At 31.1% G+C, this 16886-nt stretch overlaps 1 protein-coding gene across 1 annotated transcript in view; it reads right to left on the reverse strand.

Annotated features, from left to right (window-relative positions):
- Window positions 1–16886, reverse strand: part of LOC143052057 (uncharacterized) — a 51556-nt gene that overhangs the window by 23802 nt on the left and 10868 nt on the right. Inside the window, exons 4-12 of the mRNA XM_076225029.1 lie at window positions 15662–15733; window positions 15040–15169; window positions 14219–14301; window positions 13797–13868; window positions 12663–12792; window positions 11356–11478; window positions 10393–10512; window positions 8761–8883; window positions 8052–8174 (exon numbers count right to left, since the gene is read on the reverse strand). Coding sequence (XP_076081144.1) covers window positions 8052–8174; window positions 8761–8883; window positions 10393–10512; window positions 11356–11478; window positions 12663–12792; window positions 13797–13868; window positions 14219–14301; window positions 15040–15169; window positions 15662–15733 — 976 coding nt within the window. The remainder of the gene's footprint in view (window positions 1–8051; window positions 8175–8760; window positions 8884–10392; window positions 10513–11355; window positions 11479–12662; window positions 12793–13796; window positions 13869–14218; window positions 14302–15039; window positions 15170–15661; window positions 15734–16886) is intronic.

Here is a 16886-nt window from a genome sequence, read left to right on the forward strand (position 1 = left end):
ACTATGTTGGTGAAACAATACAAATACAAATATTTTTATTGGCACAAACTCATTAACAATAAATGGTTAAGACATATGTCATTACATACAGCTATACTAATTGACATGGTAGAATGAAAGGTTCCATGATAACATATCATGCTAAATTATGAAAAGTTACAAAATGATGTATCATATAAGTTCACTATTTCTTATATTTAGACACTCTGAAGTGAAAGAAGAAGACAGTCTAAGTAATAATGCAGAGTTATTATTGACCAATGGAGATATTTTTGTTATCAACGGTAATGTTACGCTGTATTTGAAATATAACATTTATCTTATTTTCTAATATTTCTCGCTTTGATGTATATCTATGACATTTTAATAAGAAATGTTGTTCATCCTCAATTTCCCCATCTTTACAGACAGGATAGTATCTTTTCTTTCCAGGAATATTAAAAGAGGGACGAAAGATACCAAAGGGACAGTCAAACTCATAAATCTAAAACAAACTGACAACGCCATGGGTAAAAATGAAAAAGACAAACAGAAAAACAATAGTACACATGACACAACATAGAAAACTAAAGAATAAACAACACGAACCCCACCAAAAACTAGGGGTGATCTCAGGTGCTCCGGAAGGGTAAGCAGATCCTGCTCCACATGTGGCACCCGTCGTGTTGCTTATGTGATTACAAATCCGGTATATAGTCTAATACGTAGGTCACATAAGATGTCTTCCCCTTTCAATCATTAAAGGATGTGCACTTATGCGTATTTTGCATATTGCTACTTTATCATTTAAATTGTTTAGTGAATCAACATATGATGGTTTTTGATCCATTTTGTAGACTTGACGACAGAAACTGAGCTTAGAAGACTCCTGTATGTTTGCATTTTGATTTTGTAAGTACTGATCATAAATTCTCTGTTTGACTTGTCCCAAGTGCTGCTTTGTTAGACAACTTTTTCAACAAGATATGAATATCCTAATTTTTGTAAAATGCACTGAGTTTTTAGGATCCAGGGGTTTAAAAATCTTGTTGCACAGAAAATTTGATTTACAAGTGTATTTTCAAATGTAAGTATATGCTCTAGAAAATTTATGCTTGAAAATACAATTTTATTTTTGAGTGAAATTCTACCAAGCTCAGCACGACAAGCATCATTTGAAGCCTTGCAATGAACACCAAATGCTTCTTTAATAAATTTAATGTGTAATTTTTCAAAGGGTTCAGAGTCCATTAGTGATGAGTTTACACCCCAAATGTCAGAACAGTACATCAGTATACTTTTTAGGTAATATTGATGTATCGAATTTTTCAAGTAGTCTACATGGATTATTCAGAGATACAGTTTTCTTAATTTTAAAATAGGCCTATCTTGCCTTTTCTATAAGAGTATTAATGGCTAAATTGAAATTACCATTACATTTTATTACAATCCCTAAATAAGAATAATGACAGTTTCAATACAAGAATCATTATAAGTAAATTCGTCCAAAAATGTTTTACCATTTGAATTAAATTCAATAACTTTAGACTTATCTGTGTTAACTTGTAGTTTCCAACAATCACAATAATCATATAAAGCATTAAGACTGTTTTGTAGTCCTTTTTTACTTTGAGACAATAAAACAATATCATCTGCATAAAGAAGAATATTTAAAGAAAAGTCCCCAATTACAACTGGATCAGAATTACAATTGACTAAAGCATTAGTGAGGTCATTAATATAATAATTAAAAAGTACAGGGCTCAGTACATCTCCTTGTTTCCTCCTCACTCAGATAAAAAAAATGTTAAACTGAGTCCATTTGAAAACTTGATTCTGCATACTGAGTCAGTATACATTGAATAAACAATTTAAAAATTCTATTTGGAATATCATGTATCAAAAGTTTATAAAATAGTTCTATTCGCCAAACTGTATCAAAGGATTTTTTAAGATCAATGAACGCTGCAAATACATTTTTTTGTTTTTTTTTGTTTATAATGATCAATTACTGATTTTAGTTTAAATATGTGATCAGCAGTGCGATTTTTTTCTTTAAAACCAATTTGGTTTTTGTTGATTAAGTTTTTACTATTGATGAAGTTCATAAGTCTGTTATAGATAACTTTATTAAACAGCTTGCGAAGGTTGGAGCTGATGGAGCTGAAGGATATGCCCCTACAATTTCCAGGGTCAAATTTGTTTCCCTTTTTGTGGAGAAGAACTAGAAAACTTTCATTCCAGGTCTTTGGAAATTTTCCACTAGTAAAAATAAAATTAAATAATTTATGAAGTGGTTTAATTATAATTGGTACAATATTTTTCAGCATTTCATTTGAGATCATATCAGACTTATTAAGATTTTCATAAAATTTTATAATTTTTTTGGGGGGAATATCATTAGCAGATTTTGAACAGATATATCATGTTAAGGAGGGGTATTTGCGAAAAATACCAGTCGAGAGAATGTTAAATTTCACGAGCCGTAAGGCGAGGGAAATTCATTCTCAAGACTGGTATTTTTCGCAAATAACCCTCAATAACATGATATATCTGTTTAATTACACCGAATGTTAATGTACTAAAACGCATTGATGATCGTGACGTTACAAGCGTCCAGTCGGATAGAGTATTTTTTGGCAAATACCACGGCAGAGAGGGTAAAAAAGGCATATCCTTTTAGCAAATACCCCGGCGGCGTTAAAAATGAACGATATTCATTTGATAACAGTAAATTGGTGAAAAATACACTGGCTATTAACCAATCAAAACCCCGGATTCTTACATAAGGTTTAATTAATCTTTTAATTCTGATTGCTGACTAAGTTTGTTCAAAACCTTCCAGAAAACCTTGGGATTCTTCTCACATGTGTTACTTAGTTCTGAGCATATTTTTCTCTTATATGTTTTTTCTTTATATTTACAAAGTCGTCTAAGTTTTGACCGGAATGAATAAAACTTTTTTCCTGTACTCTGCATTTTCAGGAAATTTATTTACAAGTTTTTCATAATTTTTCACTGAAGTGCGAAGCTCTTTACAAGATTCTGAAAACCAAGGTTTTCGGTTAGACCTCTTTTTTTTTTTTTTTGTTTTTTTGGAAAACTTTTAACCAATTTAGCTGAATTTTTTAGCATTTTCATATAGAATTGAGGTAAAAGCTTCTACAGCTTTGTCAGCATCTTTCAAATCTTTTTGTGAATATTTTTCAAATTTTTTCTACTTGTTGTGTTGTTACTATTTTGAGTATAGAGGTGAATTCTCAGATCCGGACATCCTGGCATTTAAATTTTTCAAGGGGTGATGCAGATAGGAATTCTCTAGATTTTTCATCTATTTGAAGGTGATTACTGGTTATTTATATTGCTAATTATATTTTAACCAGAGGATATAGTATGATAAAAATCAAAATGGAGATATTTTATAGTGTTTATAGGTATATAGGTTGCATTTCTGTAAATATTGACAATGCAATTTCCCATTAGAACTCATTTTACGGCTAAAACTGTACCACTTTTGCTATGAAGTTTTGAAAAAAAATCGTGTCCTAGAATTGAAAGTTCATTTGCACCACAATTTTTTTCAAAGGTCAAAATATAGGGCTGTGCGGCATATTAATCAACGTTTATATGCCCTGAACTTTTTCAGAGTTTAAACCTACACTAATTTTCTTAACTACCCCTACCTCGAATGAATGGTTACCACAGATTTCAATTTAAACAATATGCACGTGTTTATTTACTGGTAACATTCCCAAGTTCTGTCTCTGCGATATGGAACGCAGAGAGCATAACTAGGAACCAATATGTAAAATTAATTTTCTATGAATATTCAATTTCTCCCCAAAAGAGGCGTGTTTTCAGAAACAGCTGTATTTACAAAGAACAACCTACAAAAGGCACAGAAATGAGAAATGTAAAACATTTCAACATGAAAACTTACGTGATAATTTTTATACAAAAATTGAACGAAAAACCCATACCGGTATATTACACATCAACAGACGACAACCACTGAAATACAGGCTCCTAACTTGGGACAAATGCATAATCGTACGAGAGAATATTAATCTGAAATTAATATTAACCCTGTATGGTGCTAGACCGAGACCCTTAGTCTGAGTTTTAACATGCTAGTTCACAGAAAGCCATTTCACCTTACCCGGACACAGAATTCTGATTCCGAGCCGATTGTCTTTGATTTTATTTCTTTAATTTAGCAGGAAATCAGCAAATACCAAATTTCAATGATTTGGTTTTGAACCGGACGATATTCGAACCTACGACCAGCATCACTAGAGGCTTACATGCTACCATGAAAGCATCGGCACTAGACAGTTACCCGTAATATAAAAGGAAAGCCGTTCAGATATACAACTCCGTAAACAGGGCTAGCATACTGACCATTAATTTTTTTATGGCGATTGCGGGGGAAGGGGGGCAAGTTTTGAAAGATATTTTATCTTTTCTAGAAGGGAATCAAAATAAATATTTAAATTGAAAATGAGATAAAAAAAAAAATAAAACAATAATGAAATTAAAAAAAAAACATATTATAAAAAAAAATGTGTGTTTTTCATTGAAGTCGAAAACTATGTTTGTCCTGAATCAAGAAAGCACACGTGCTCCTTGCCACACAAGATGAAGAGTCGGTGCTTAACTGATTCAGATACATGTACAGCTAATCTGTCTAAGCTTTGATTTTAAGGATCTGACAACACTTCATGTTTACATCACGATGACCGTTGTATTGTCGCATCAGAGATTTGACTTTCGTTTTTGACTTGTAACCGATCGCAAACACTATCGAGTGCAAAATTACATTCCTTTTCGCTTTAAGGAATACTCATTAAAACATCTTTATTTTGACATGTTTGAACATGTTAAATTAATGATATGAACAAATCTTGTCGTTAGAAATTTATATATACATTTGTAAGTAAATATTCATTATTATCTATGCACACGGACAGAAAAATTGGGTCAACGCAAGCGGAAAATATCTTAAGAACGTTTTTGCGGGGAAAAAAGAATGCCTACTTAAATCAAATCTATTAGAAAATCCGAATTATTACAGAAGAGTTTTCACCATGCACTTTCACTGTAGAATGCTATACAAATGGATGAAAATTATATATTCATGCGACTGTTAAATACAAATATTAATACAATATATAACAACAAACCAGAGTATACTGATCTATATAATTGTGATTACGGTGAAGTTGAATTCCCTGTCATTTATTCATCATACACACACGAACTTGTCTCGGAAACTGTATATCTCTGTAAATTAACCTAACTTTCAGGTATAGAGATGTGATTTTTGTGCGTTTGACCATTCACGAGAACTTGCGGTCATCCGATGTTTATTATTTCATTCCTTTGATACTTTCTGTTCTGATAGATATTACATCAGCCAATTAAATTCAGCCTTCACATTTTTGAAGGTGTATATAAATCCGACAAAACCAAGAAACCCAATGGTCTTTAAACAGAAAATAGAATGGAGCGTTTTCAGATCCGTGTAAGCATAGCTTAAACACACAATATCTGTAATTTAATTATATTGGTGTCTTAATGAACATAAAACACTGCATTTATTTCTTATTTACTGAGGCCTCGTGGTCTCTGATAGATAGGGAGTTGTGTTTATATTGTTCTAAGTGAAGATTTACGGCAGTGACTTTAAATATTTAGCATTTATCTATAAAACTACAATAGATTGAAAACTAGTGCAATGTGTCTAAATAAATTCTATAGTAAATTTTAAGGTCTCATTTTGGGCAATTTTGGCTCTTATGAGTTTTGTTGTTTGAATCCCTATTTTCTTGATACTTATCTATAGAGAAGCCTTTTCTAATTGTTGTCATTTTTGCTATTGATGGTGGGGACGCGGTAGGAAAGATAGAAATTGTTCTATTTTTACCAAGTCATCTCCTTGACATAGGGAAAAAACCAATCAAGACCCTTTTCCATAGACCTAAACTCCCCCTCCCCCCTAAAAAAACACAAGAGAACAATTACACACAATTTTTTCAATACTTTTGTCCGTAATAACAAAAAAAAACCAAAACATTGCATTTCTTTTGCATTATATAAGTTTATTAAAATAGCACGTCAATTATTATAGTGGATCTAGAACTTAAATCGTGGAAGTTGTTTGCGACTTTGAACTAAATTTGGATATGCCGGTTATGGTCTCATTGATATTTATTACATCTTCATTCAATATTTCAAGTTTCACATGAAACCATACTTTGCTAGAAGAAATTATTTGTTGAAAAAAAGGAATTAGATTTTAACATTCGAGGCAAAACTATTATTTTTTACTGGAGTAGGGGAAGAGTACGATGAGAGTCAAACCCCAAGAATTGTTTTAGTCCTGTTTTGGCCCCTAATTTCTAAAAAGTTTTTGTCTTGCAACAAAGTATTTATGGACAACGAACACATTACCTAAACATTATACGGTGGCAAATCTATAACAATTGAATAACACCATTCTATCTAAAAAAAAAATCAAAATTAAAGGCTCCCTTAATTTCTTCGTATCCCCTTTTTGTGTGGGTTGCAAATAACCTGTCCTTAGTATTAGTCATTACCCTATCAATGTCCGGTTTTTGTCCTTTTTTTTGTCTTTCTTGAGAAAAGTGATATATGAAGAGAAATTTCTACAGCTAAAATAATCAGTAAAGCAAACTTTACACAAAATGAACATACTGGAAAATCTTGCATTTACGTCTTTAAAAAAGAGCCACTAATGCTAGGTATAAAAATATTGTGAATTATAAGCCTAGTACAATGAGCATAGAGCATGGCATAAAAGAATCCTTTCTTTAATTTAATAACTTTAACTGTATGCCCATTATTGTAGACTTCGTAAGTTCATTATTGTAGACCCATCGTTTAAAACTTAACTTTGCAATTGATAATTTGACAATATTCCAATAATATCTGGTGTCAAATTTTCATCTTAAATCGTGGAACAACCATGGGATTTTTTTCTCTTTTCATCTCAACCATTTCCCAAACGATGGCTACAGATTTGATCTGAGTTTACATTAATTCTGAAAAAGCAGGTCTGAATCAGTTATGACGTAGTCAGCAATCATTCTAATCGTTATCATGTTGATTGACCATAACGAAAGCACATCATATAATGACGTTTCGACATCATATAATGAAGTTAACCAAACAACATGATATAAGATTACAAACACATAATATAATGACACAATCACATCATATAAAGATGTTTGCACATGATGTAAGGGCAAATGCACGTCATCTAAGGATCTTTGCACATCATATAAGGATCTTTGTGCATCATATAAGGATCTTTGCACATCATATAAGGATCTTTGCACAGCATAAACGTATATTTGCACATCATATAAGTACATTTGCACATCATATAAGTATATTTGTACATCATATAAGGATTTTTGCACATCATATAAGAATGTTTGCACATTACATAAGTATGTTTGCACATCATATAAATACATTTGCATATTACATAAGTATTTATGCACATCATATAAGTATATTTGCACATCATAATAAGATGTTTGGACATAATGTAAAGATACTTGCACATAATATAAGCATATTTGAACGTCATATAAAGGTGTTTGCACATCATATAATGACAAGTGCATATCATATAAAGTTAAATACACAACATATAATAACAAGTGCACGTCATATAATGGTAAATGCACATCACATAAAAGAAAATGGTCATAACAAGACAGTTTTGGCGTTCCATAGATCTCATCGAATATGCCAGATATATTAATATAAACACCTAACGCGAATTTCGTCATCAAAATACTATTTCACCAGCGACGCTCTGAATGTAATTTTAAAGAAACCAAAATGAAAACCGACGTTGGAGAGCACTGATATCGACAAAATAAAAACCATTTGAATTTTTCAAAAGTGATGTTGATATCATGTTTATATAAAAAAAAGTTTATTAAGAGAAACTGAGACAAAGACATTTATTATCACCGTTTAAGTACTGACTTACGTAATAACATAACCACTACAAACTCATGAATGATACTCACTTTTTGAGCACTTTGATCCTGACCAATATTCTAATATTGATGCGCAGGCACATTTGCTATTTGTGCATCGAAAATTTGTTTCACATTCCTCGGTTAAATTACAAGTAGAATTGAATTGTTTCCCTACAATTTGAAAGATAATCCTACATTGTTTTTTATGGCCTACGTCAGAATTGAACTTTAAGAACAGCTATTTCGCAGTGGTTAACTGTCAGATATTGAATCAGAAAAAAGTTGACAAGTTTGTAATAGTATTTTCAATCGGAGTCATATAGTATAATTCTTATACATTTATTAATCATTTTTAATTAAGTCTGGTTGTCTGAGTAGTAAGATTTCAAAATTTCCCAACAACCATAATTGAGTTGGTATCATAATAGCGCTTTTAAAAAGAGACGTGTAGAAATATATTATAAAAATAGTATTCGAGTTGTATTACTTTATTTTTTTAAGTAACTACCATTTAATATGAAAAATAAGATTGTCCTTGTCTTGTATTACTTTTTGTTGATTGGACTCAAGTGAAGATTGATGAAGATTTCTTTTAAGAACCATTTTCAATATACTGGCTTCACATTTTAATAATCTTGACTCTGGCATATATAAAATTCGAACGCGATGTCCAAAAATAGAATCGTTTTATCAACCATATGATTAGATGTTACTAATTGTTCCTTACTGGTTATTGCTCAAACAATTGTATACGTACTTTTTATGCATGCTGAACCTTTCCAGTAATCAAACTCATGATCACATTTACATTGCCCATGTATACAAAACAAGCTTTCTAGACATTCAAAAGAAGTATAACAGTGGTTGTTTATGCTTTTCTCTGTAATAAAAGAATTGAAATAGGTACATTTAAATAACTGTTATTCGACATTTTGCGTGTTTCAGTATAATGTCACAGGTAGAGCCATTATTTAGACACTGAAAAATTACAATTCTTCATTTGTTTTCCAATTTGTAAAAGATTATATAATAAGTGATAAATGATTTTATTTATGATATAATCTTGACACTTCAGTTAAGACAAATATTTATGTCACTTTGACGTCATAATCACATTTTTGAAGTAGATTTTATAAACATATTTTACAATATTTATGAATAGAGGCTCTACTTCAAAATACATATTAAATTTAGATGGCTAGGGCGTCTTAATTAACATTGATAGAATTTGTTGATAACTTGTCAAAATGAAGTTTTTATCATGCTTCTTTCAAAAATATATTAAAAAGTATGGGTCCCTGGACTTTTTTTCAAGCTACAAGTTGTGCAAAATTGTCTGATTTTGTATAGATTATGCATGGAAAATCTAATTTTGTGTGATAAAAAGAAAACGTGCTATCATATCTTTAAGATAAAATGTGAGAAAATTGCTCTTATAACATGCTTTCAGATAAGAAAAGGAAAAAATGGGGTCACTGAACTTGTTTTCATGCTACATATCAAAATAGGTACGTTTATAACACTTTCTATTATAAAAATTACTTTATCTCAGTTAACTCCCCTTATTAAGTTGCAAAAAATCAAATCAAACAAATATAAGATACACAATTTTCTATATTTATATCAAAAGTTTTTTACATTAATTACATACAACTCTCAAAATTTGCACATTTCATCAAATATCTAGACCAAAGTTATCTGCTTCTTTAAAATCCAATATGAGGAGGACACCAAAGCCATCTTAAATTGAAATTTTATGAGCAAAATTTTAGAATAAACCCTGAATGATTGTCATATTTCAACAATGTGGATAGATTTTTTAGACAGAAATTCTGTTTTGTGTCATTTAAAGCGTGTCGTTGAAAAAAAATATATATAATATAATTCGTCTTAACATCTGCCCAACAATGTTAGATCTGTAAATTTGCTTTCGCAAGTGTATTGAACTTCCCTCGCTGAGATTCTAACTCTAGCTACAGAGACATCGTAGCATCAAATCGCCTTGCACTGTATCCGTCGCGATAGACTACTCGGCCACCCACTGCAGGCTTTACAATAATAACGCTTTCGCGGACCGGTTGTTACCTTCCATCGTCAGTTTTAATCTAGCGTCCTAATAATATATATTTTTATATATATTATTAATGTGAGCTTCCAATATATCATTCTTGTTTTCCATTGAACGAATTTCTTTGATTTTGATGATGAACTTAATGTTTGTTGATTAATTCGTTTCATTTCATTTCAATCGTTTAAATTTTGAGTCTGAAATATTTGATATAACTGAAAATTGAATTAAATCTGTTGAGGTTTCAATTACTGGATACATATTAATACAAAGAAGGAGGGATTGCAAAGTATATGAAATCAAAAATGTTCTAAATCTTACTTGGAAGACAAGCTGTTCCATTCCAATATTGTTTTAAAGGACAGCTACACGTATAATGTGTGCAGTGCAACGGATCATAACACTCTCTAGTATCATTACATATCTCGCTGTCTGATTTCTCTAAGAATTATAATCACAAATTCATTTCAAAATTACTGTGGGAACATTTTAACATTAAACTATATATATATTAGAAAGTTGACCCTAATTTATAAAGATGATTTATTTTTTTAATTTCCTGTGTATTTTTCATGTATCATGTCATGAACAAAATATAATTTGAGCATATAAAAGTATAGTGCATTTAAAACTTAACATCATCTTTTTTAAGCAAAGTGTTTTAACAATAAGCTAAGTTTTTTTAAACAGGAATTGAAGAACACACTTTTGAAGTGAATCTGTTTTTTTTAACTCTCCATTATTTTCAGCAATGAAGAGTTATTTTCTTTAGCCTTCTTTTAATTAAAATAACTCAAAATATCCAACTAAAATTTGGACACTTTATCTATTGTGATATGTTTGAAAGGTCTTTGCATATATTGATAAGAACTCATGAAATGACATTTTGAAGGAAAAAGGTAACCATTTGTCTGGAATACTTAATAGAAAATCTCTATCTTATATCTACAGAGTGCGAAATTTCAAAGACGATCGCAATATAAGAAGTGAATCATGTTTGTAACTAATTGGATTTAACACGCAAAAAAGCTGAACACCATTGGGTGTTCAAATGAAAGTATCCTTGTAATGCGATACGCTTGTATTGAACATGTAGAACAACACTCTAAGATCTTGGCTATTGATTCAAATGTTTGCACTGAAACACTATTGTATAAGACGCTTAGAAAACATTTTGAAACGGGAACCTAAAATGACCAGCTCCAGAAAAACAGCATTTTTCTTGTGTATTGACATATCATATTGAATTACGTAATACGATTTCATAATTTTTTACAAACTTACTTTTCATGCAGGCAATATTGTCCCAAAAGTACTTTTCTGAAGCACATTGACAGCTTCCCGATAAACAAACGAGGTTACTGTCGCAATCATTCGTAAATCTGCATGACGCATTCATTGTCTTTTCTATATACAACAAGAGTGCACACACTGAAATGTCTCGCCTTTTTGCTTATGATCATTGATATTATGTTGATAATTTTAATATCAAGCTTTATTACAACTGTCGAATTAACTTAACATTAACCAAAAAACTAAACATTGACCAATAATCCATGAAAATGAGGCCAAAGTGAGATGACTATGCCAGGCAGACATGTACAGCTAACTATTCTTCCATACAAAAAATAGAATTGACCTATTGCTTATAGTTATAGTATGAGTAAAAAAGAACAAAATCAAAAACTTAACTTTGACTTCTGAACCAGAAAAATGAGGTCAAGGTCAGATGACACATGAAAGCTAGACATGTACACCTTACAATCATTCCAAAATCCAAATATGATAGACCTTTTGCATACAGTATAAGATAAACAGACCAAAAACACAACAAATTTAACTATAACCACTGTACCATGAAAATGAGATCAAGGTCATATGACAACTGCCAGTTTGACATGTACATCTTACAGTCGTTCAATACACGGAATAAACTAGACATATTGCTTATACATGTTAAAGTATCTGCGATATGGACTTGAGCACCAACATTTAACCTTCTTCACTGATCCATGAAATAAGGTCGAGATCAAGTGGAAAATATTTGACGGACATAAAAACCTTACAAGGTACGCACATACAAAATATTGTTATCCTATTACTTATAATAAGAGAGAATTTAACATTTCAAGAAGACGTAACTTTTTTGGACATGTCACAAACGGAAACTTCGTAACATAAGGCATCTATATACAAAGTATGATGCATCCAGGTCTTCCAGTTTCTAAATATAAAGCTTTTAAGAACTTATCTAACGCTGCCGCCTCCGTAGCTGCCGGATCACTATTCCTATGTCGAGCTTTCTGCGACGAAATTTGCAAGCTCGACAAAAACCGTGTTAAACGTATGTATACTAATTTCAATATATAACATCAATCAAAAGTTCTAGACACCGTTAACGCTTTACTTTATCATACATTTATTTCAGCTTTAAAATCAAGTTGAAGGCTAAATTGTGTTATAACAGCTTATGATTTGAAGTTAAATTATTTCTTCTTTAATATTTCATGTATAATTGAAATCAAAACTCATTATGATATTTGAGGCATCACATTGTCTTATTTGTTTAGGTTTCTAAGTTGAGTACTTACGCTCTTGATGTCCACATTGCAGGTCAATATTACAATGCTCTGTTCTACCACAACATTTGTCGCATGTTAAATGTCTGCCAGCAGATGATCGGCGACCAAATATATTAGTGTTTAAACCATGGAGACACAACTGCAAAGTAGCAGACAGTTTAGTGAGTGCTATACGAGGAAGTTTCGACTCAAATTCCCCAAAAAATAAAACGCCCGAAAAAGAAATCATTTAGTTACAAGTTTCGGTAAGTGTAAATCCTGAATTCCAGCGAAAATACTGGCCCACTACCGACATCATGGAAAAGTACTTTCTTAATTATATCGTCACTAATCATAAGATAAGGCAAGCTGGTCACATACAATTAAATGCTGCATATATAATACCGATGATTTTCACTAAGGTTACATTGATTTATTAAATGTTGCTAAAGTTTAGCCAATAGCAAGAAAAACAAAACAACAAATTAAATGCGTACTGACTGATTATCTAATGTTTGATACAAGAATTGGTATTTAGTTGTTATATTGACTTTGAACAAACCGCAAGTAAAAAGTAAAATCACAAAAATACTGAACTCCGGGGAAAATTCAAAACTGAAAGTCCTAAATCAAAAGGCAAAATCAAATGATAAAACACATCAAACGAATGGACAAAAACTGTCATATTCCTGACTTGGAACGGGTATTTTAAAATGGAGAAAAATGGTGGATTGAACCTGGTTTTATAGCGCTTAACCTCTCATTTGTATGACAGTCGCATGAAACTAACTTATATTTATATATATATACGATACGTGAACAAAACAGAAATCGTAAAAATATGAGTACAGCAGTCATCACCGTGTCACAATCTCAAAATAAACAAATATGTACCATAGAAATTTTAACATTCATTTTCATTGCTTCGTGTATTTGACGTCATTAACTTTAAACGTCACACAGGGAAAAAAAATATCATTTTTTTACCGTTTAAAGTAAATTTAAATAAAAATAATTTCACATGGGGAATGTTGGTATACAAAGTGAAATTTGGAGTTCCGTATGTTTTGTTATTTTCTTTTTTCTTGGTAAGGAACGAGCATGTTTTCCTATTTGCAAATCATTCCATTACTAATATGACTTTTCCTATGAACTTGAACATACCGTTGAGTGTTTGCATCCGAGATCATACGTCACATGCTGTGTTTCAGTTGTATATTTATGGAGAAAACAAACCTGTAACAAAATAAAATACGGCACACAAATTCAGTTCCGACATTTTAAATACACAGTTATACTGTAAGTGACCAACGGATCATTATCTTAAAGTACATGTAATAGTACCCTATAATACCCCATGAATCCACATGTTTCACCTTTGTATACTTGCAGTATGTGTACAAATATAATCTTATTTCTTTCATTTGAATATTGCTGGCCAATTGGTAATCGTTATGTGTAACATTTGCATACAAGATTGACACGTATGGCTTTTCATTATTGTAAACATAAAATCTAAAGATGTGCTGATGATATCATTATCAATACTATGAGAATAGATTAATTTGATTTTCAGTCTGATATACCTCGTCTTTTGTACATGTCATTGAACTATTACAGACTTTCGGATTGTCAATATTATCACAGGATAGACACTTCTGTCCAACAACTGAAAATGGAAAAAAAATATCATATTGTGGTGCTATGTGTGTTTTTCGCCATCTTTGATTGCTTCAAACATAGAATCTGTGATCCAGATTGTCAATTAAGTTAGCAAATTTTGATGCAGGAATGCAGATAACAAAAGCGATTTTTTTTATTAAAAAGGACAAATTACTATACTATTAATATTTTTACAAATGTAATTTGTTTTGCTTGATTTGTAATGATTTTGAATTAGCATTTTAAGAAGAGATAACTCTGATATAATGTTTTTTTCTGAAAAAGACTAGATGGAATTTCCTATTTTGTATTTTAGCTGGAAAACGTACGGTGACCCTACCTTTCTTTTGATATTCTCAAAAAAATTTCAAAAAGCTATCTTCTCGTATTTTATCTTCACACTCTTTCATTTAGTTAAGATTCTGATCACATAACTTTTTTTCCTGTATAATCCATACAAAATGAGTTATTTTGTCACAACCTGCAGCTTGAGAAAATGCGCGTTGTCATTATATTTTTATAATATTTTCGAACATATATAAATATATTACGTTTTGGCAAAGTAGGAACAAATTCTATCATTTTAATTACGACTCCTATACCACCTTAAGTATGCAATGTACCACAAAACCATTACCTTATTTATTTAAATCTGGTTCTATTTCCTCGTTCAAAATACGCACGGTCTTAGAATTTATGCATTATTGCTTAAGACCAACAGTTTCAAAATGACGGAATTGCATACCTAACATTGTATTTTGACATGAAAGATCATCGTTGCAGACATTAGAATCATTACAGCATTTCTGGCATAGGATATGGGCGTGTTCATTTCTCTTTCCTACTATATGTCCAGCAACATCCTTTTGGCACATCTAAAAAAATAATTTATAAAAGAAATGCAGAATATTAAAGTAGTATAGAATTACCAAATCAAGCAAGAGAAAAGATGTTAAACGTACACTTCCTGAGAACCTAAGATCAACGCTAGCTTTGTGTTGGGGTCTGTGTTGCTCAGATTTCTTTTTCTATGTTGTGTACATTTGTTTGTCTGTTGTTCGTTTTCGTTTTTAGACCATGGCGGTGTCAGTTTATTTTTGTCTTGAGTATGAATGTCCCTCTAGTATCTATTGCCTATCTATTTGAATCTATTTACCAGTCCAGCAATTATATACTAAATATTATACTTATGTTGAGGTTGAAAAATATTCTGATATTGTTTCCATTTTTGATTTGTTTGATTGCCACGACTAATATGATATTTTTTTTGATTGTAACCATATTTCGGTCACAGTGTCTCTACTATGCCACCAATTGCAGTTATGTTGATAAAAACAAGATGTCCAACAATACCAAGGTTTTATTACCTCCTGAAATGTACAACCAACATCGTATTTAGTTCCATTTCCATGTGTGTAGTATTTCTGAACAAAACAAATCTGAAAATTAAAATTGAAGGATAACTTAAATAACTACATTTGAACAACATTTATGTTTGGTAACAAGATGTGTTGTGAATGCCAATGAGACAACTCTCCATCCAAATAACAATTTATAAAAGTAAACCATTATAGGTCAATGTACGGCCTTCAACACGGAGCCTTTGCTCACACCGAACAACAAGCTTTAAAGGGCACCAACATTACTAGTGTAATAAAAAAAAACAATCAAACGGGAAAACTAACTGTCTAATATATATAAAACACGAGAAATGAGAAACACGTATAAATTACATAAACAAACGACAACTACTGTTCATCAGATTCCTGACTCAGGACAGGTGCAAACATTTGCAACGGGATTAAACGTTTTAATGGTACCAAACCTTCTCCCTTTTTCAGAAACAATATGTTTGGTAACAGCATATAATCCACAAAATATATCCAGTTTAGAGTTGGATTAGTATGGCTAATTTTGAATATTTTTGTATATTGTGAGTTGTGGTCTGAAGTGTGGATTTTCGTCGATTTTTCTCACGTGTATAGGTTTCATTCTGAATGTGCAGATTATAGGGTAAAGCATCGTGTTTAACAAAGACACTCATTATTCATGCAGTGAAATGAAATTTTAATAACAAGATCAAATTCAGAGAACAATTGAAGTCTTTCCACCCGATACCATATATTTGATGTTAAAATAATAAAACTCAGTTAGAAATGTAATTTTCAGTGCCAAATGATAACCTTTTGTACGTTGAACTAAAAAATATATGGTTTCTACATATTTTTGTCTGAAATAGGGGAAATAAGTTGTTACTTCCGGTTTGATTTATGACAATTTCGGTTTCATTTGATAGTTTACTCGACACTGATTCTAAAAATATATGGTTCTATTTACTATTACATTACAAAATCGAAAAAAAATGGCTACTTCCGGTGTACAAAAGGTCATTTCCAGTTGATGTCTTCTAGGTCATATGTTTGCAACTTAATGCACAAAGTCCAATAGGTTTATTATGCATCAATTAAAAATTAAAGTAAAGGTCAAAATCTAGAACGTCAAATCAAGTTTTGATCTTGACCACGATTTAAAGGTCATGAAACAATGGTCTCAAATTAAAAGTCCTCTACTATAAATTGTTAATGAGTTATA

The sequence above is a fragment of the Mytilus galloprovincialis genome, chromosome 11, assembly GCF_965363235.1.
Source record: "Mytilus galloprovincialis chromosome 11, xbMytGall1.hap1.1, whole genome shotgun sequence".
Lineage (NCBI taxonomy): Eukaryota > Metazoa > Mollusca > Bivalvia > Mytilida > Mytilidae > Mytilus > Mytilus galloprovincialis.